General features: G+C 38.4%; 1 protein-coding gene across 6 annotated transcripts in view; it reads right to left on the bottom strand.

Annotated features, from left to right (window-relative positions):
• Window positions 1-20,861, bottom strand: part of CYRIA (CYFIP related Rac1 interactor A) — a 53,710-nt gene that overhangs the window by 8,448 nt on the left and 24,401 nt on the right. For 3 of the 6 annotated variants that reach the window (XM_057374310.1, XM_057374306.1, XM_057374307.1), the window contains 2 exons: window positions 8,570-8,649; window positions 910-1,031 (listed from right to left, as the gene is read on the bottom strand). In XM_057374310.1, coding sequence (XP_057230293.1) covers window positions 910-1,031; window positions 8,570-8,639 — 192 coding nt within the window. In that variant the 5' untranslated portion in view covers window positions 8,640-8,649. Of the gene's footprint in view, window positions 1-909; window positions 1,032-8,301; window positions 8,382-8,569; window positions 8,650-10,479; window positions 11,164-20,861 lie in introns of those variants that run through there. The other 3 variants (XM_057374304.1, XM_057374305.1, XM_057374309.1) reach the window with 3 other exon arrangements.

The raw sequence follows: 20,861 nt of genomic DNA, 5'->3' as shown, positions 1-20,861 counted from the left end.
CTGAAATGAAAATATTACTGTAAATATCTATGATAAATGAGTAACAAGCAAAAAGTGGTTTGGAATTTTTCTACGTTACTTTAAAAAGTAAGAACTGTAAAACATAGAATTCCAAGAAATTACACAGCATAGGATTTTAAAACATACTGTGCTTTTCACCTTCCCTCTCCTGTAACACACTGATCTAAAATCACTCATTGCAGTGAACCACTGACATATAGAAATATGTTCTTGCATAGTCCCTTGGCAGAAAAACTATTGTAAAAGCATCAGGTAGAACATTTTGTGTGACTGCTGGTTGCAAAAGTAGCCTTTTTTTTCCAAGTTTTGATGCTTCTGTAATCTTCAATATGTTGAGGTTTTTAAGTAACCAATGGATCACACTAAGAGTGTGATCTGAAAATCTGATGCAGGAAAAGTTTTGGTCACCTGAGAAAAATTCTAAGTYACAGTTCAAAATTGTACTTCAGGACCAGTTTCACAGAATAAGATGCCTCTAATGTGGATGTGAAGTTATAATTTACTTTGACACATTATTTCACTTACAGAGAAGAGCAAATATCTCTGTCACRTATTTCTGACACCTATTATTTCTTCAATGTCCTTAACTTTGACTTCTACCATGAGATGCATGRAACAAGGTGTATGAAATGGGGTTTCCTGAAGTGAGAAATAATAACTAATTACTAACAGAAAATCTGAAAAAAGTTCCCACAGCCATCATTTAATGATTTCACATTAGGGCTTTCTATTAAATGTTATGCATAATCTGTTACGTATTTTTAAAATACAATTTTAAGATGATTTTCATATGAATTCATACAATGTGCTTGGACAGAGAACAAAAGCAAGGAACACAATGCGTTTTGCCTGATTTTGCTTTCAAATAACTGTCATTAACARACATACATCTCTAATTTCTTGTCCAGCTCCCTTGTAAGCCTGAAGGTCTGCAAGCATGCTTTCTGAGTCCTGTAAAACTGCACTGATCTGGTTCCATACCTCCCTTTCTCCATCCGTGGGCTGTGCATCTAAGAAAGAGAAAAGCGAAATGCACAGAGTCAAAAGGAAGCTGCAGTACAAATGGCAAGATTACTCAGTTCTACTTAACAATACCATATCCAGCATGACTATGTGCAACTCCATTCTGATGTAGGTTTTTTAAAATATACARTTATGCTGCCATTCTGCTAACATCCAAGCTTCTGCTTTTTATAGCAAGGAAGGAAAAACAGTACAGTTTTTGTATGCTCTGGCTCATAATGCCTCTTCCCAAAACGCAGCATTTTAAAGAGCAGCAGTATCATAAAGCAATATTATTAGAAAATAGGATAATGCATCAGTTCCTCTCTTTCATGAGCTCCATGGCTCAATTACAAAGAATTGCTCACTTTTCTTGCAGCTTGGGGATAAAATCAGGCCTTTCAATGGATGGAGCAGTGGGATATTGCTCCACTTTGACTTTCTTCCAGGCTTTCTTAAGTAGGCTAATTTATTTCTCCTTTTTGTAAAACACAGATACAGTACTACTAAAAATAATTTTCTTCTCATGTATGTCAGGGATCATTCCTGCCACTAAAATAAATCCAACTCTGCCAGTAATCATTTTCAGGGTGTGAGTGACCTGTAGACCTCAACTGTTGAGAGAAATGACATGTGAAAGTAGATCAATTTTCCTATTCAAATCTCCTCCTATGGGATTTACACAGCAGTGTGACACCAGGGATGATGTTAGCCCCAGAACACTGACACATTAGACAAGGTAGAGATCTTCTATCTTTTTTTTTTCCTTTATAACATAAAGATGATAGGCTCTGACCAAAGACTGGATGACCTAGACATGGGATTGCAGTCAGTACGTGTAGGAACAATGACATTGTTCCAGCAGACTTCTACAGACACACAACTATTTTTTCCCCTTAGATTTGTATTAGCTTGTAAAGATATGTTAATTTTTATGAAAGAAAAAATTACTTTGAAGTTGAATCTTAGAACTTAAAGACTTCTTGTTTGATTTAAAAGTAATGGGATCTTTACTTTTGACTTCAGTTCAAAACTCACTGATTAGGATGAGCAACTGTGTTCATTGCTACATTAATAGACAAGAAATATTAAAAATACTTTTTCTGTTTAGTTGTCTCACTCTCCTTAAGAAAAYTGACAGAGTTTTCCACCTATGTGTTAGTATGGGATTCATTCATCCAGTCCTCATTAGAAACAAATGAACTGGTTCACACTGGAGCGTATGGAAAACAGGCATTCTCTCTATGGTGTTTCAGGTTCAGATAATTTGTTTAAATGCTTCTAGTTATCTATGCACCTTGCATGAACAGGACACTAAACACTGAGATTTACATATCTGCAGCTCTAAAGCAATTCATACTTAAAACCTTTTCTATATTTCTATGGCACCATGAGTCCCATGAGCACATAATACTGATTGGACTTTCCTTTTATTCTGGAAGTTTTCCTTTATCTTATTCAAAAATTGAAAATAAACATAACTTGTGCTTACTTAGGTGGGTTTTATAGCCAAAATACTTCATGTAACTGAAAAACTCCACTATCAAAAAGTGAGGGAAAGGAGCATCAAAGGGACAAACTGTCTGTCCAGGAAAATCCCAGCTGGAATGACCAGCTGTTGAACTGACCCATCAGTCACATTCAATTTACAGTGTTCCAGATGGTTCTTTCCTCAGGCTGCAAGAAATCTCAGGTACACACCAAAATGGATTTTCCACCTTGTGATAAAGAAGCAAACCAGCAAACTGTTGTGACTTGAATGAAGAAAGCAGTGATTCTGCAAAACAGTTACGTACCATACAACAACAGAGTAGGGGACACATAAAAATCAGTATCTATATTTTAACAGTTAAATAAGTTAATGAAAATAACATTTTCAGTGAATACTAATACAAAATAAAATAGGTAATTTGTTAGTGCAGTTCATGAGTGTAAAATTTGCATGTGCAGGTCACCTGATGCTTGTTGCTAACCTTGCTGGTTAACAAGGTACTCCTGTGTTAATTTTTACAATTTTTATGCTTCAAAAGTACTAGCGCTTAAGGGGGATGTAAATGGTATAAACTTCGGGACTTCAAAATGGACTTTAGTAATACCCTTTATTGTAAGTCTTTTCCAAAATTTTCCAATTTATCTTTTGGAGGTTAGTGGAAAGAGGAACATTTGAAACTCATTGAGCTTTCTGTAGTATCCCAGCAGCTGGGGAAGTAGGAGCAAGAGGCAGATAGGTGCGTGGAAGAGGCAAAGCAAGGGAAGGGAGAAGSAATAGGGCTGCAAAGGCTCCAGAGCAACAGGCCTAGCTTGCATTTGCAGAAGCAGTTTATGTTGGAAGTGTTTAGCTTAAAAATAAAGGTAGGGAGGATGATTMAGGCTTCTTTTTTAAAAAACCATGCATCTTATTTATGAAATAGACATTATGCAAACAGATGTTCTGCTAAGACCATGGCTGTGTTTCAAAAGGGATTTTACAAGATCCTGCCAAAAATGGTCAGCTAAAGTAACTGTAATGGATCATTTTGAAAACAATTCCATTTTACTGTCAACAACAATAATAATAACAACTAAAAGGAATTGAGACTTCTTTATGTCAGATTATGACTTTTAAAACTGGCTTCCTATTCCAACAAAACCAAAGCTTGTTTCTCTGCTCTGAATTTAAAAAAATGCCAATCATGAATCCCAGTGTGGAATCACTGCTTGGCTGTGCTCTACCTCTTATCCCCACACCACCAGAGAAATAGCATGTGCTTCAGCAACCTGAGACCATTTATAAATGAAACCACTGCCACAGACTAACCCAGGGTGAATATAAGCCCTCTCAGTAACAAGTTACCATAATGGCCAGACTGAGAGTGTTTCAAGTCTGAGTTTTTAGAGTACTCATTATTACATTAAAGCATTCTGTCTTTAATAAGACAAAATAGATAACACTTTTACCTCCCTTTGAACAAATGTTTCTAATGTGAGCCCTAAACCAAACAACTACATGAATCCTGTATTAAATTAAAACAAAAGTTACCTGAGGCTTGAATCTTCCATATACAGATTCTACCAGCAAAATTTGATTTTTTTTTTTTAAATATACTTTCACTGAGTCCATCAGAAATAACCAGGATATGGTAGCTCATCCACTCCATGAACACATGCTCTCTTTCACCTTTACACATGGTCCATGCCATGTTTTGGATGGAATTTCAGGTATCATAAAAAAACTGCTAGATAGGTAAACCAGTACTCATAAGACAAGACTATATATAGAAAGGATGTGCTACCTTTACCAATACCAAAYGAAGTGTAACAATATCTCAGTAGATAATTTTAATGAAGAAAGAACAATACTAATAACAATACTAAAACAAGCAATTCCAACTCAMACACCCTTTCTGAATCTGAATTGCAAACCAAAAGCTCAGAACTTTATTCCACTCTTAGGTGGTTAAGAGGATTCCAGCTGAGGCTGGTTAGTTCTTCATTTCAGTGAATGTAGAATCATATTTGCCATAAAAACACCGTAGCCTTCTGGTCTCCACAGCATAGCAAAAAGAAAGCAAGTAAAGAGCATTCACAGGCTCTGCTTTCAGCTTTTCTTGTCATGTCCACCACTCAACATGGCAAATAATTCYATCAGCCAGCAAGTTAGAGAGCAGTACATATTTAACTGCACAATACTAAAATCCTAACTCAGATTTGTCACCATGACAATGATTTTTTCCCATGCCAATCTGGGACAAAATTAAAAGAAAAACTCTKAGAAATGAGCAAAGGCATTACAACTACAGTGAGTACCAGAACCTGTTATACTCCATACATTAAAAAAAAAACAGTATTGGGTAGAAACAGTACCCTATCCAGGCTACAAGGGATTTTTGAATTTCATTCTTTCTAAACTAGCTAGTGTAAAGTGAAGCTCAYTAAATTGTTAATACTGGCTCCAGGCAGAGTGCTGTGCCAAGGAGATCCGTGCTGGGCTCCAGCTCYGTGTTGGACAGGGGTTGGACACACAGCATCTCTGACTGAGCTGCAGTTTCTGGCTCAGGGCACTCTGAAGTTTGGGAATCGAGTGTAACTTCCCCCAGGCTGGACCCAGATTATATCCCCAGCCTTGCCTGTGCAGCAAGGGTATTAATTAATAGCCTATTATGCGAAAAGTGAGCAGTTGCTCTGCTGCCAGACATGTTCTAATAATAGACCCTTTTAATCATACATGAATAATAATTGAAATTTTCATTAATCTTTTTGGGAGTTTGGGGGAATGCTAGAAAATAAGATTCTTGGGAGGGGATGAGAGGGATTTAACTAGGATCAAGTCCACCTAGCTAACRTTTAAAAAAAAAAAARAAGAACCTGCTCAATTATGGTTAGAGAGGTCTTATAAAAGTATTTGAGAAGATGGGACTGTAGGTGTCACTTAAGGACATCTCCTCCCAATAAGTTATAAGCTTTAGTCTTTTAGATTCGAAACGAATCGTTGCCTCAACTTTCAAATTATTTCCAAGAATTCAWGTGGAATTATTTGTTTACTTTGCCTGAAAAAGGCAGCAGTCGTTTGACAACAGATTTTCTGCAAAAAAGAGCAATTTTAAGACAGTACTGAAAGAGCTCAAATACCCAGAATTCATTTATCTGCAAGTAATTTAAATAAGGTCAGATTTAAAGAACAAAACAGTTCTTTTACTGAAAAAATCCATTCCAGAGAATTTGCCCTGAAATCCAGAAATCCACAGACTATGATGAYTTGCCAGGTACTCACTTTTCCTAATATTATTTTCAAGCTGAGAGTTATGAAGGAATTAAGGTAAAATTAGGGATATACAATCAAACCCAAGAGGTAGCAGTCTGAGTAAAAATACCCCCATCAAGATCCAAGAGTAAAAGAGCAATGTGATGAACTTTCTAAGAAGGATGGAATTACTTTTCTTTACTTAAACCTTTCAGTAGATCTTAAAAAAGAGTAATTTCGCTGAATGTATTTAGTCTGCAATATCCTTCAAAGAAAAGGCCTTTCCACCTGCATAGAGAATCTTATTCTCCAGAGATCCAGTGTAACTGCCCAATTCTAAAATGAGTACTGGGGTGCAAACAGAACTGTTTTTGCTATATAGCATTAACTGAAATTAATGCTGCATTCAAGTTTTGTCAAGTATGACCATGGAGTTACAAAACTTGGATTCCARTTTGGATTGAAGAGTAATGTTAGGTGTCAAAAAGAATCACAATTGACAATGTGGACAYCTGCAGGAAAGCAGGGAAAAAGAGAGAATTTCTAACWTTTTTTTTYCYTTTTTTTCTTTGTAGACAGCTAATGTGTGCAAAAAGCACACAGAAACTTGAAAGCAATGTGCTGATGCAAATAATGAATATAGTAAACACATCAGCTCAGGAGAGATCTCATCCTCCCAAAGGCCAACTGTAGTGACCATGTTCACCCATGAGCTCAAACTCACAGCTCAGGCCACAGAAAGCCACACGTCTGGCAAGCCCACACCAAACTCTGACCAGTGTTCACCGACTCAGAGTGTCTTTTGCACTGTATGATGGCCAATTAAGGAGACAAAGCACAAAATCACAGCCCTTTTCAGTCACATCCCTTTGACCCAGTATAGATTTTGTGCCACTAAAAACCTCTGGGACTGAACTTTGTGAGAAAACTTTTAAACTCCCACAAGCATGAAATTCCCTGAAATTTGGAGATGACAGTTTTGTTCCTCTCCAGCTAGAGGTGCCTGACTAGTGTGCCCCAACCACTGGCACCTCCCGTGGGAGAGGAGACTTCATTCAGTTCCTTGCYACGTGCTTTTGGRAAAAAMAAAMMAAMAAACAAACAAACCAACCTCAGCTGCCAAGGCAACAAATTCAGTATTTCCTCCTCTCACCACCACCTCTACCAAGCATCCCCATTGTCAGACCACCTGTTTCCTGCCATGCCTGCAGCCTGGGTCAGGAACAATTTCTTGCCAACAAGGACACAATGGGGCTGATTAAACCTGGAAGCTCAGAGCAGCTGGAAACTTTCATAATAGCTGGCAAAGCCACAGAGGACTGCCAAGGCCCTTAAAAGTTCRGTAGAAAAAAATTAAGTAGTGGTTTGGATACAGGTTTGACATCCTGGGATGAYAGTAAAAGCTTCCAATTACATAAAAAATAAGGGAATACATGGCTTCTTGTAAACCCAAACTAATTAACCTTTTCCTCATCATTTAAAACTGATTTTTCACAGTGAGATAATTAAGCTCTAGATGAGAAAATTAAGGTATGTATGTCCACAGCTCCAGTCGTACATTCTAGCTCTCATCTAAGAAAGCAAGTTTGAACCATTTAATGARATTTAAGTATATGTTTACATGACTTTTTGAAGCAGTGCTCCCAAGTGCACACACACATACATGCTCAAAGCATGTCAGTTACTTTTTTTTTTAGAAAACTAATTCAGGAATGAATGATTAAAGAACAAAACTATTTCAAGATGATAAAATATGATAAAACCATGCTACAAGAGGAAGGYATTTAAAAAACTCTGGATTTTCTCAAAACCTTTTTGTTGGCTATTTTTTTTTTATAGAATAGAGGTATTAAGAGAGAAAACATCACAGACTGTTAGTGTTCCAAATAAAACACATTTCACATATGTAGTGAAGACATACTAAACCCATATTAAAGGATTTGATGACAGTGTCTAGAAGTACATGTGGAGAAACTGTGGTCAGCAAAAGTGAAAACAGCTTTGAATCAAATATAGATGTAACAAGGAAACTGTAATGGAAAATACTGTTCTGCAAACTGATAACCATGCCATTTAGAGAGATGCAATCAAGCACATACACTTTGGCCACTTCACCACTATTTACAAATTACAAACCCAGCTACATCATCACTGAACCAAGSAAAACTAGTTCCACCGCTACTACTTTTTTTCAGCTTTTTATTTCCAACATGTATTTCCATTCAAGTAAAAATCACAACTTTTTTTAACCCTGATTTGTTAAAGAAAGTTGAGGTCGAGTTCATTCATATGTAAATTTAWCAATGGCTCATAAATGTTTTGAATTTAATTCAAGATAAGGTTTTACTTGCATATCTACCTTTCTGCTCCTTTCCTTGCTCAGAATGAATTGAAGTAATTTTGTATGGTTCTGTAAATATCAAAAAGCAATATTCTACTGAAATGYAATTTGATTTGTTTGCAAATCCCTTTTGAATTGCTTTATGATGCATAAGCACATGCAGTTTATTAGGAAATAATAAGCAAAGAAGGCAAGCCAGGCAAGAAGCTTTGCTCACTTTCAAAGTCAAGGAAAAAATTTGGCCCCTGATCAAGCTCTGTGCAAGTGAGAACTTTTAAAAGATTTCCCATTTGGTTCCTGAAAAATAGAAAAGGAAGAGAAAAGGAGTCCTGAGTGAACAAATGATTTTAGAGACAAGGACTTGGACAGATTGGTTGTGCTGGAAAATACACACTGTAAGCAATCAGACTTTAAAAGTTTTTCCTCAGTTTGCTGTTAAATCAGGGAAAAAATTCTCTCATTGTCTTGTAATTGTTTGAACTTACTTTCAAAATCCAGGAAAAAATGTGGATAGTTTTCAATTTCCCTGGTAAGGACCTTAAGAAGATTACCCATCCCAGCAAACCTAGTAAATGCAACAAAATCATAAACAGTTATACATGTAAACTCAGAATACTACAGTTAAGGGCTTGACACAGTCTGCATCATATACATATATCATATATTCAACATTTTGGCAAGTTCTGGACCATGAAACATTTTGATGGTCAACTCTGTGATATTTATGCATGGAGGCAGAAAGACCTGAGATAAACACAAATAATTCTATTCAACAAACTGGAATTTAAACATCCCAGTGTATAAACAAATATTTATAAATTTATTTACTAGCAAGAGAAACAAACTCAGAGTACATCTCTATTTGTAAATTCTCTAAATTGCAGGACTCCAGATTACTAAATACTATCTCGAAGTAAAAAGGAGGYCTTAATACTTGTCCTAGAACCTTCAGCAAAAATCTATGCCATTTTAAGAAAATAACTCATTATAAGGAAAAATAAGTTCTAGTTGTTTCCAATCAGTAATATAAAATATTACTATAAAATTCTATCAAAAAGGACAGCTAGAAAGTTTTATAGCTTTTAAAAATGTATTTTAAAAAAAGGAGAAAAAAGAGGAGGTTTGAACTCTTTTTCTCTGTTATTCCTATCTTTTATTATTAAAATTATTAATTATTATTTTATTATATTTATTTATCTTGTAATTCTTTGCAATTCAGGTTATGAAAAACTCCCAAAAGGAAAAATGACCAGTTCTCAAAAAAGCAAGTCTCYATGGAAGATAAAAAGGAAGGAGATTTGAAAAATTGTTTTTTACCAGTACAGTCCTTAGGAAGATAAATTATTCTAAAACTATGTAAAAGTAGAGCTTTCTTGGTCAAGCTTAAACTTCTCCTCAAAAAAGAGAAAAATTTAACATGAAAAGCAAATATCAGGATAAAGAGATCTGCCTGGAGGGATGTAAGAATGTAATTTTGGATTTAAAACACCGATTGAAAACTGACTTTTCCCTCAAAGAGAAATACTCTCATTACTCTAAACCACGGCTCTTGGGGCTCACATCTGATCTTCATCTGTGATTCAGTTCAACTCTTTTCCCACTTAAGAAATCAGACCACAAAAATTTATTCTAAGCATGTATATGGCTGATACTCCAYATGAGGAGACACAGCTTTCTTCAAGTTTTCCCATAAGCATTACAGTAGGAAAAGTATCATCAACCCTAATTTCTATGTGCATATAAAGGATGCATTTCTACATCAGGAAAACCTAGGAAAGTAATGYGAGACTTAGAGATATCAAAGCAGCCACAGTCATACCATAAAATGATATAAATTTAATCAATAATCTGTTCAGAGCATGCAGTTTCATGTAAGTAAGGTTTTTGTWAAATAAATGGCTTTATTTTGCATTAAATACTTCTTCAAAATTTTTTCTCCAGAACAAATGCAGTAAGCAGACTGTCAAGCCCTTTATAATTAGCAACATCTTGCATATAGAAAACTGAAACAYAAAGAAACATTTTCCATTATTTGTAAAAATATATTTGTTTACATGCAGGAAAAATATTTACACTTTTACTTTCAGAACAAGAGCAGAACCTTATAAACTGAGTTTGACTTTCTGATTAGCCTAGAAAAGGGAAAAAATATGCAAACAGAGCAAAATAGATGTTATATAGGGTTAAAACTTGTATCTTCAATAATTCAACATTTTTATCACACTGGTATAATATATTTTATCAGCATCAGCAAGGAGAAACAAGTTAATGTACACACACTTATTTTCCTTTTCATAACCTTAAAAGAAAAAATTATATTATGTAATACTATCACAATCTAAATGACTGACTCAGCTTGGATTCTTCACTTTCAACTCTTTTTAAGCCATCTTACCTCATTGCCTTCAATCTTCAGAGAGTATCCAAGCATTTCTTCTACTGCCAAAGCTTGCACTGCATCCAGAACTGGTTTAGCTGATAGCATGCTTCCAACAGCGAGGAACCCTTTGTGCCAAAAACCTGAGGATACGCTCCCTCATTTGCATTGAGTAGCTTGAGGTCATGTGCCCAAGCTCTGCCTTCTGATCCTTCTTACACAAGTATGGCACATCTCGGCTTGGGAGATTTCTGAGTATTTTTCCGGAATTTTTGTTTTATTTCCTAGCTTGTTTTTCACTTTATTCCCTCTCCTTCAATCCCTGTGTAGAAACTGATCCAGCTATTCAGGTCACAAGTATGAAACAGAAGCCCTCACAAACTTACATGCACGAGTTCACGCAGGCAGCATTTTCCAATAAACCTCATGGTTTGATACCATCTATTTTCAAGTGTATCAGCCCCAAAAATAGTCATATTCAACAGCCAGAAATTATGATTCATGCAGCTCCTAAACATATTTTGATTATTTAGGATTTTATATAATTTCTTTATGGTTCTCTAAAACACAAAACTAATAGAAACATCAGGTTCCAAGAAACTTTCAAGTGTAACTCATCATTCAACACTGTCTTTAATTCTGAATTAAAACGCCAACCTTAACCTTGAAGGACGAGCTAATAAAACACAAATCTTTGCTTCAAASRATATTATTTTATTCTGCATAACTTRMTGCTTCYCAGTAGTTGGCTTGYTCAAACTRTCTTTCCTCAAAARCTCTAATAACRTATTCCAAACCTCAGGAACTGAAAATCACCTCCAGGATAATTTTAATGAGATTTCAAAGTAACTAATGGCACACATTCTAAGCAGGTCAATATATATACTGTGGTTGCAAGAGAAATGCAAAAACAGCTGATGTACAGAAGCAAATCATAAAGTTTAATGTAAGAGCATAAAATTCTATTTCACTAAACTGGAAAGCATTTTATTTTTCTTACTGTAAAATCAGTTTAAATGTCGAAATGAGACTAAATGCATATATAAAAATATTGCTGATGCTGCACCACTACATGCTAGCARCTTCTCTTTAGTGCCTAAATCCCTCAAAATAACAACTTTTAACTATGCCTTAAAAATTATGACATGTTGACAATGATGTTTGCATTTTATTTTTCTCTATTGTTTTCCAAACCATTAAAGCTTACATATATATACTGSAAATATACTGAAATGTATTTATTATATACTTAAACCCACTTTTGAAAATTTAGTAAGTGTTCACAAGCTGGGTATTATTAACTGAACACTGAATATCCAAGGCTAAATATCATGTTATTCAACTCTTCTTTAAAATCTTTGCACAGTTTTAAGCAATCACACAATTTCAAAGTGTGGAGTTTTGCACTTTCAAGTGACAGCTACAGTACTATACAAATTGCTAGARAAGTACTGATTGATTTCTTCTCTTACAGGACTAATTTAATAAGTAGCAATTCAACAACGTCAGCAGCACTGCAGTACACTGAAGGTGTAACAGAGAGACAAAGCTTTTGAACCTTGTTTTAGTGAAAAAGGACACATTCACAAGCTCAAGCCTTTGCAGCTCATCAGTGCTCCTTTGCCAAATAATATTTCCTAAATCTGTCTGCTCACATAAACATGGTCTAAAAGGCTTTTGTCAGAATGAGCTGGATCAGCAAATGCTAACTGCTTAACCTCATTTACATCATCCTAACGAAAGCAGGGCTGTGTGTGTTCTCATGAGCAGCTCCACTGGGAGTTTCAGGAGAAACAGAGGCTCAGGAGTGGCAATGGATGACTGAGAATTATAACTTCTAGGGGCACACCTACGTGGGTCGAGACAGGAGGCATCCAGTCCCCAGTCCGAGGGAAATGTATTAAGCACATCAGGAATATTAAAGCACTGAACTGACCTTACTGCATGAATAATTAATTGTGGTTTCAAGAATACCAGCATCTGAACAAACTGAAGATCTCAGATCAAAAGCATGATTCCAAATCACTGTGATATTCACTCACAGCTTGTTGAGGTGCCTATAAGGAAACAGCAGAAGTGCAATATTCAAAAACTTATCTTGAGGAAACTGGCTGCTCATGGCTTGGACAGGTGCCCTGGGTAAGAAACTGGCTGGACCAGAGTGGTGGTGGAATGGAGTTAGATCCAGATGGTGGCCGGACACCAGTGGTGTTCCCCAGGGTTCAGTACTGGGGCCGGTCCCATTTAATACATTTCCCAGTATGAGGGGATTTGCAGTGGTGAGGCTGCACCTCAAGCGCTGTGTCCAGTTTTGAGCCCTCACTATAACAAAGGCATTGAGGGGCTGGAGTGTGTCCAGAGAAGGGAAATGGGGAGGGACTGGAGCAGAAGCTGATGAGGAGCAGCTGAGGGAGCTGGGARTCATTAGCCAGGAGAAAAGGAGGCTCAGGGGAGACTTCATCACTCTACACCTSCCTGAAAGGAGGGKGTAACCACATGGGGCTTGGTCTCTTCTCCCARGCAACTGRAGATAGGGTGAGAGCACATGGCCTTGAGTTGCACCAGAGGCTCAGCTTGGACACCAGGAACTAATTCTTCATGGAAAGATTGGTTAAACATAGGAACAGACTGGCCAGGGAAGTTGTGGAGTCATCAGCTCTGGAAGTGTTCATGAAACAACTGGACATGGCACTTAATGCCATGGTCTAGTTGGCATGATGGCGTTCAGTCAAAGGTTGGACTCGATAATCTTAGAGCTCTTCTCCTACGTAAACGATTCTGTATCAATTGCACTCTCAGTCAGTTGACAGATGACACCAAGATGGGCAGGAGTGTCGATCTGCTGGAGGGCAGGAAGGCTCTGCAGAGGGATCTGGACAGGTGGATCTATGGGCTGAGGCCAATTGTGTGAGGGTCAACAAGGCCAAAGGCTGGGTCCTGCCCTTGGGTCACAGCTACCCCAGGCAGTGCTACAGGCTGGAGAAGAGTGACTGGAAAGTCGCCAAGAGCAAAGGGATCTGGAAGTGCTGGTCAACASCARCTGAACATGAGCCAGGAGCGCCCAAGGGACCAAGAAAGCCAATGGCAYCCCTGGCTGTATCAGCAWCAGAGTGGCCAGGACCAGGGAAGTGGTAATGAGCAATAAGACGAGAGGCAATGGCTGCAAGTTGTACCAGGGAYGTTTGGATTGGATGCTARGAAAAATTTCTTCTCTGAGAGGGCTGTGAAGCATTGGCACAGKCTGCTCAGGGAAGYGGGTCAGTCACCATCAACTGCAGGTATTTAGAAGATTTGTAGATGTTGTGCTTAGGGACATGATTGAATTGGCAGGATCACTTTAAGAGTTGGACTCAATGAACTTTGAGATCTTTTCCAACCTAAACRATTCTATGACTATTATTTATTCCCATCAAACTTCACAGTAGGTATCTTTTTAATAGTCTCACCAAGTTTCTTACTGTTGAGAGTTTTAGGATGGATATAGTGCTATTATTATCTTTAGTTGTTTTACTGGTAAGTGTTTAAATCTTCTAAACTGTAGTGGCATTGATGAAGAAAAATATAACAACTAATATTTAATAGTCTCAATTGTGCAAATACAGTTAGTTTTCAAAAATAGTATTATTCCTCTGTGGACTTTATTACAGAAATAAGTTAAAAATCGTATTATTATACTAAGAAAAATGTAAAAATAGTAATACATTTGTGTTTGAGGTGTCAGTTGCACAAACCCCCCAAAGACATTAGATATTGAAGTATGTACAGTATTCTCTAGAAAGACACAGAGAARAGGAAAACATAGCCAAATTCTTTTCAGAAAGCAAGCTATATTCATTTTCCAGAAAAAAAATGAAATGATCCCCAGTGCTGGCCTCTAAACACTGTATTTATAAAGTTTTCTTAATGCAAAAAGCATACATAAAGTGCACCAAGTGGCAACCTGTACACGAGCGAAGAAAAATCAGTGCCACACATTCCTTAGGCAGGTGAAGTATGAACAGACAAAGCCAAATTCCAACAAAACTCAAAATCAGAAAATAGCTATACAGAAGTGAAAAGTGGAATAAGAGAAGAAAGTTGCTCAAGGTGAAACTAATTCAAGATAAAAGAATCATTCCTTCTTTGARCAACCATTTTACTAAAATTTGTAGTTAAGGAACAATTCTAGCCAAGAGCTTTTGCTGTTAACTGATACGCAGATTTCAGGACACAATTAAAATCTACAAAAAAAGTGATGCAAGTCAAAGGGAATTAATAAATGGTTTGTAATGACAAGTATGTTTTCACTAATCATAACATGTTAAAAGAGTTGGCCAACATTGGTACCTGTAGCCCCAAGGATTACAGAGCTTGGTTTGTGGTTTCTCTAAAATTAAAAGGTAAAAAAGAGAAAAAAATTACCTCAGATGAACCTTAAATTTAGCAGGGGATTTATCTATATGCCAACCCTCACACCTAAATTTACTTTGAACAGAAYTCCTATATATTTTCAAAGTATGCAATATCAGAGTAGCCATCATGAAAGAATGAAAGCCATGCAACCAAAATACCTGGATTTTGATTCATAGGTCATAATAAAAAACAACACAAACCAGACAAACAAAAAAACCACCAACAATTAAGTAATTAGAGTAAAATTACACCTGAATGTAAAAAAACACTGTTGCACTTTGATCGTTCTGCCTTTTAGCATAGAGTAACTACAGCAACCGAGTCTGAATATGGTGTTGTCTGCACAGATGCTTTACACAAACCAGGGACACAATTCCTCTGTACACAACTGACAGAGTCTCCATCAATKCATGCAATCAGGTAAGCAAAGGACRATACCAAAGCTTACCAAACTRATTCACAGCAGRGARACACCTTYAAAAGATAMAGGACAGGTYTGGCAAGTTTGAGTGTTTCTTCCTTCAAAACAAAGTCACTGTATTGTGTTCCAAGTGGAGTTTCTCTTAGTTCCTCCAAAATCTTGTAAGAGAGCCACACCATCATCTTCCTTTTCAAGGTTTCCTTGTCCTCACCACCTCTCACCAAAATTATAGTGAGAAATGAAATAAGGCATCTTAGAAAACACAYAATTTTGGAAATAGGATGATTTGAACATTTGAGAAGGTATCTCAAATGGTTTCAACATTTTTGAGTATAATGAGTGAAAAATCTATGCTAGATCTATGAATCAGAATGAGAAACAGGACTCTTGGGTGAAAAACCAGAAACAGAAAAAAAATGTTCCTGGTCCTTTCTGCCTGTAAATAACTGCTGATTATTCAGCCTTCYGACTATGCCATACAGAGCATTTTTATTATACTCACAGAAAATCCAGCACAAGTGTCTGAAAAACAAGAYGAAAACCATCATATTATAGTTCTCTGGGCAACTATGGTAAAAACCTGCCACAGAGTGATTTTATTTTCCAGTTATTTCTTGTGCCAGCTGATAACAGCAGTAAGTCTTTGCATGCTAGCTTTCTTCTCTATTTTACTTCTCTGAATTTCAATACATAWATGCCAAAACAGTACATCTAATCTCAGTAAGTCAAACATAAAATCTACAGGGACTGAATTTCTTAGTGCGTATTTCCTAGTTATCTGCTCTGAACGTGTCAGCATGTAGGATATAATGCATTTTGCCATTTTGTATTTCTGATTTAGAGGGTATTAAACTATAAAATATGGATGTGAAGCAGTGTTTACAAATACTGTTTCCTAGAAAATGAGAGAGAAGTTAAAGAACATATTAAAATACTAACCAGACAATTAATTCAAAGATATTGACATTAGTGGAATTAAGACAGCTGTGGCTGACAATATTTACCARTAACTCAAGATTTGAGGAATTAAAGACAAAATATGGATCTTTCTAGGAATTTGCTGCTTTTAGTTTAAAATACTTCCATTTGTATCATAGTGGCTTATTTAATGTCTCATTACAAAAAGAAAAAAACTTGCTGTTCTTTTACAGGGCTGTTACAAGACTGCTGATGGAAATAGGAAGAGTTCCACTAGGAAAAAAGATATCACTGTAAATAAACTGGAGGATAATGTATACTTTTAAAATGTACTTAAAATTTCAGAAAAAGGTAAAACCAAAAACTTCTATGTGTGTCTGGGTAAGGGTAAAAGAAGAAAGAACAGGTATCATCCCAAAACAGCAACTTGAGGGAACACCTATCCCAGGGAAGTGTTTGAGAAGTTGAAGTATGGAGGCATACGAGTAACAGAATGGGGCAAGAAGCTCCARGATGATTAATTATCCATGTACCTGTACAGGCTTCTGCAGTAATAAATTCTGGAGTAATAAATGTCCTTTCTAGAGGCTGTTTTTTACTTTTATGGTAGTTATAGGGAGAATTAACTGAATATGAGGCTGGAAATATAGGGGAAATTAAAAAGAGAAGAGGTTACCAAACAAGGAGGAAACAGCAAATTAAACCGATTTCACAAAAGCAGTTTCAGTTATCTCAGGTACCTGAGGAAGGACAGGTCTCTCAGCAAGTTGATTTAAGGGATAAGGGAGTCCAGGAAATGGAGCAGTTAAGACAACACACAAGAAGTTATTCTGAGAGAGCAAAGAGAAAGAATGGAGGCTCAGAAATCAATACACCTTGTATTAGCACAGGGCGGAATTGAAGAAATATATAGAGGAAGCTTTGACAAAGGATTAGATACAAGGAAGAAAACATTATTTACTACCATAAATTTGCTAAAACACTGAAAATCAGAAAAACTTGCTGCCAGCAGTTTACTGGCAAAAAAAAAAAAAAAGACTATGGTATTTTTAAACAGTATCTGTTGCATAGATCTGGTTTCATTCAATACTTTTAATTTGTGACAGGCAGAGAAGAAAATACCCTTTTAAAATACGCACTAAGCTAAAGAGAATTAAAATATTCTGGAAACTAGGATCATAATTCAAAATACTTTAATAGACTGGAGATACTATCYAGAAGACATTCTGTAAATACAAATGTAAATTATTCCACTCAAGGAAAAAACCAAATCAATCTCACAAATGCATATAGACTAGTAAGCAGAAAGACWGAAGAAAAAATATTTAATCATTATAGGGGAGTATAAATTATACATAAGGGAGGTTAGAAAGTTGCTAAACCCTGGAATTTTTCAATGACTGCTCTCACAGTCAAGTTATGGGATGAGGGGACTGGATATAGAACAATAACAGGGTTTCTCCAAAACACTAGCCTAATATGTAAGTATGCAGGAGTTAATGAAAAAGTACAAATTTCAATAAAACTCCTGGTTTTTTTTCTTAATTAACATTGTGTATTTTTTTTTATCCTTCTGGTATTATTTTGTTAGTGCACATTCTTTCAAATTAAAGACTCAATTCATTAAGACATACAGGGCAGAATGGGTGCATGGCATTTTTTCTTCAAAAGAGCCTGCCTTGAAAATTGTGTTAATAGACAAGCACATTAGCCCTCTTAATGATGCAAACACAAAGAGATTCTTAATTTTGCATTGTGCCTAATACTTTAAGAAGCACATTCCCTAGTAAATCTATTTTCAAATAATGTGTTTTACTTGCACTGCCAAACAAGCCTTGTRCCTCAACATGAGCTGCTAAAACCATTGCAACTTTTTTGGGTCTATTAACAAGTCTGCTATTCACTTAAGATGATGAACAGGGAAGGACTACTATGGATGGTGCAGAATTAAAACCATCCTTTTAATTAAAAATTAGATTTCTTGTAAGTGTAAATGAAAATTGAAAGCATGTACTGACCCTGGCAGGCTCTGCAGTAATTAATTCCAATCACTCCTGGAAGCAATTCCTAGTATAGTAATGAAATTTGCACAGTAACTTTTTATTAAAACAATAAAATTGATGCACGATAGTGACTTTATATGCTACTACACTTTCCTGTATGTATGTACTTTTTGCTGAGTGACCATCGCGCATGATAGTCAGTCCCAGGCCCATTTATGCCAGTTTGCTCCCTCCCCTGGGGGATGGTCGAGCCTGCAGGGACTCATTATCCATTATCCATCATCCTTTATCCTTTATCCTTTATCCCGGGAAAGCGGAGCGCTCCGGGCCCGGGAGCGCAGGGGCGGGACAGCCCGGGAGCGCCCCCTGCTGCCGCACGGCCGCCAGCGCACAGCCGCGGGCTTTGGAACAGCTCCAGCGAGGGAGAGCAACGCACAGCCCCCGGGGCAATTCACAACCCCCGGGCAATTCACAACCCCCGGGGCAATTCACAGCCCCCCGGGCAATCCACAAACCACCGGAGACATTCACAGCCCCTCCGGGCCATCCACAATCCCCTCGGGGACATCCACAGTCCCCTCCGGGCAATTCACAGCCCCCCGGGCAATCCACAGCCCCTCCGGGACATCCACAGCCCCCCGGGCAATCCACAGCCCCTCCGGGACATCCACAGCCCCTCGGGGCCATCCACAGACCCCCGGGGACATCTACAGCTCCACGGGCAATGCACTACTCCCGCGAGCAATTCACAGCCCCCCCGGGCCATCCACAGCCCCCCAGGCAATTCACAGCCCCTCCGGGCCATTCACAAACCACCGGAGACATCCACAGCTCCTCCGGGCCATCCACAATCCCCTCCGGGCCATCCACAGCCCCCGGGGCAATTCACAGCCTCCCGAGCAATTCACAGCCCCCGGGCAATTCACAGCCTCCCGGGCAATTCACAGCCCCCGGGCAATTCACAGCCTCCCGGGCAATTCACAGCCCCCGGGGCAATTCACAAACCACCGGAGACATCCACAGCCCCTCCGGGCCATCCACAATCCCCTCGGGGACATCCACAGTCCCCTCCGGGCAATTCACAGCTCCCCGGGGCAATCCACAGCCCCCCGAGCAATTCACAGCCCCCCGGGCAATTCACAGCCCCTCCGGGCCATCCACAATCCCCTCGGGGACATCCACAGCCCCCCGGGCCATCCACAGCTCCTCCTGGGCCATCCACAGACCCCCGGGCAATTCACAGCCCCCCGGGCAATCCACAGCCCCCCGGGGACATCCACAGCCCCCCGGGCAATTCACAGCCCCTCCGGGCCATCCACAGCTCCTCCTGGGCCATCCATAGCCCCTACAAGACATCCACAGCCCCTCCTGGCAACCACAGCTCCTGGTCCATTTCACAGCCCCTCCTGCGCCATTCCACAGCCCCCAGGGCAATCTGTTCCAGTGCCAGGGCACTCGCACCGGGAAGTTCTTCCTCATGTTCASGTGGAATTTCCTGTGCATCAGTTTCTGCCTCTTGTCCTGTTGCTGGGCACCACCGAGCAGAGCCTGCTCCATCCTCTCGACACCCTCCCTTTTACAAACATTGATGAGGTCTCCTCTCAGTTTTCCTTTCTCTAGGCTGAACAGGCCCAGCTCCCTCAGCCTTTCCCTACAAATGAGGTGCTGCAGCTCCCCGAGCATTCCCATAGCCCACCTTCCCACCCAAGTAAAGGCCATGGAGCCCTCACACCAGGAGATGAGTCCAACAGCACCAACCTCCTCCTGCAGGGCCAGGCTCCATTTCTGTGTGAGCTTCAGCTCTTTTACCAGCAGATGACCTTCTCTATTCTCACAGCTCAAACAAAACCCAAACTAACCCAGACTRCATTTTAATCATCACATTTCAGAACTAACACCAGTATTAAAACCCACCACTTTACTTTATTTCTTGCTCAAACTCAGAATTTAGCTTAAAAGCAACTGTGACTGCTTCTAAAATGATAAGAAGTGTCATTTTCACTCAAAGGCTGAGCAGCACATGAGGGCTGCTCTGGCTCAGGACAGTGAGATCCCAAGGCTGGTGAGGGCTCTCACCAGGGCATCCCTGYCCGGTATCTGCTGTATCAGCTCTGGCACCAGTCCTGCCTTCTCCATCTCTACAGAAACACTGTTTGTATCTACAGTTTTTCAAGCAGTTTGGATTAACATTCCTTTTGAAGTGAAGAAGCAGCCTAGAAGTTGAAAATGAAGAAAAGGTTTTGTAGGCTGACTAAAAGCCATAAACACAAGATGAGATCGCTACTTTTAAATAAAATGCCAGTTACCCGCTATCAAAAATGGAAGGAAGCAGTCACATCCAAGACTTTCTTACTGCCTTTGCCAAATCCTGTTTAAAAGGCAAATTACGCCTTTTAGAACTAGGAACTATAGAAAATACACTATATTTAGGTTTAAAAAGAACTTAAAATTTTGCATAATCTTTTCATTTCACTTATAACTAATTTGCCTTTAAGTTCACATTTAAAGGTGACAGAAGTCACACCTAAAATAAATACAACCTTGAAAAGGCAACATTCATTAGTTTCTGAGAAAATTTCAAATTGTGAACAACTATTTAAACAGGAAATGTAAAAATAGTTTAAAACTTTGATGGAAAACTTAAATTTTGTAAAAACTACACATAC

The sequence above is a fragment of the Malurus melanocephalus genome, unplaced genomic scaffold, assembly GCF_030028575.1.
Source record: "Malurus melanocephalus ecotype Western Australia unplaced genomic scaffold, MMel_1.1 scaffold_222, whole genome shotgun sequence".
In the NCBI taxonomy this organism is placed as follows: domain Eukaryota; kingdom Metazoa; phylum Chordata; class Aves; order Passeriformes; family Maluridae; genus Malurus; species Malurus melanocephalus.
The sequence above is the reverse complement of the archived record's forward strand: the minus strand, read 5'-3'. Positions and strand labels throughout refer to the sequence as shown.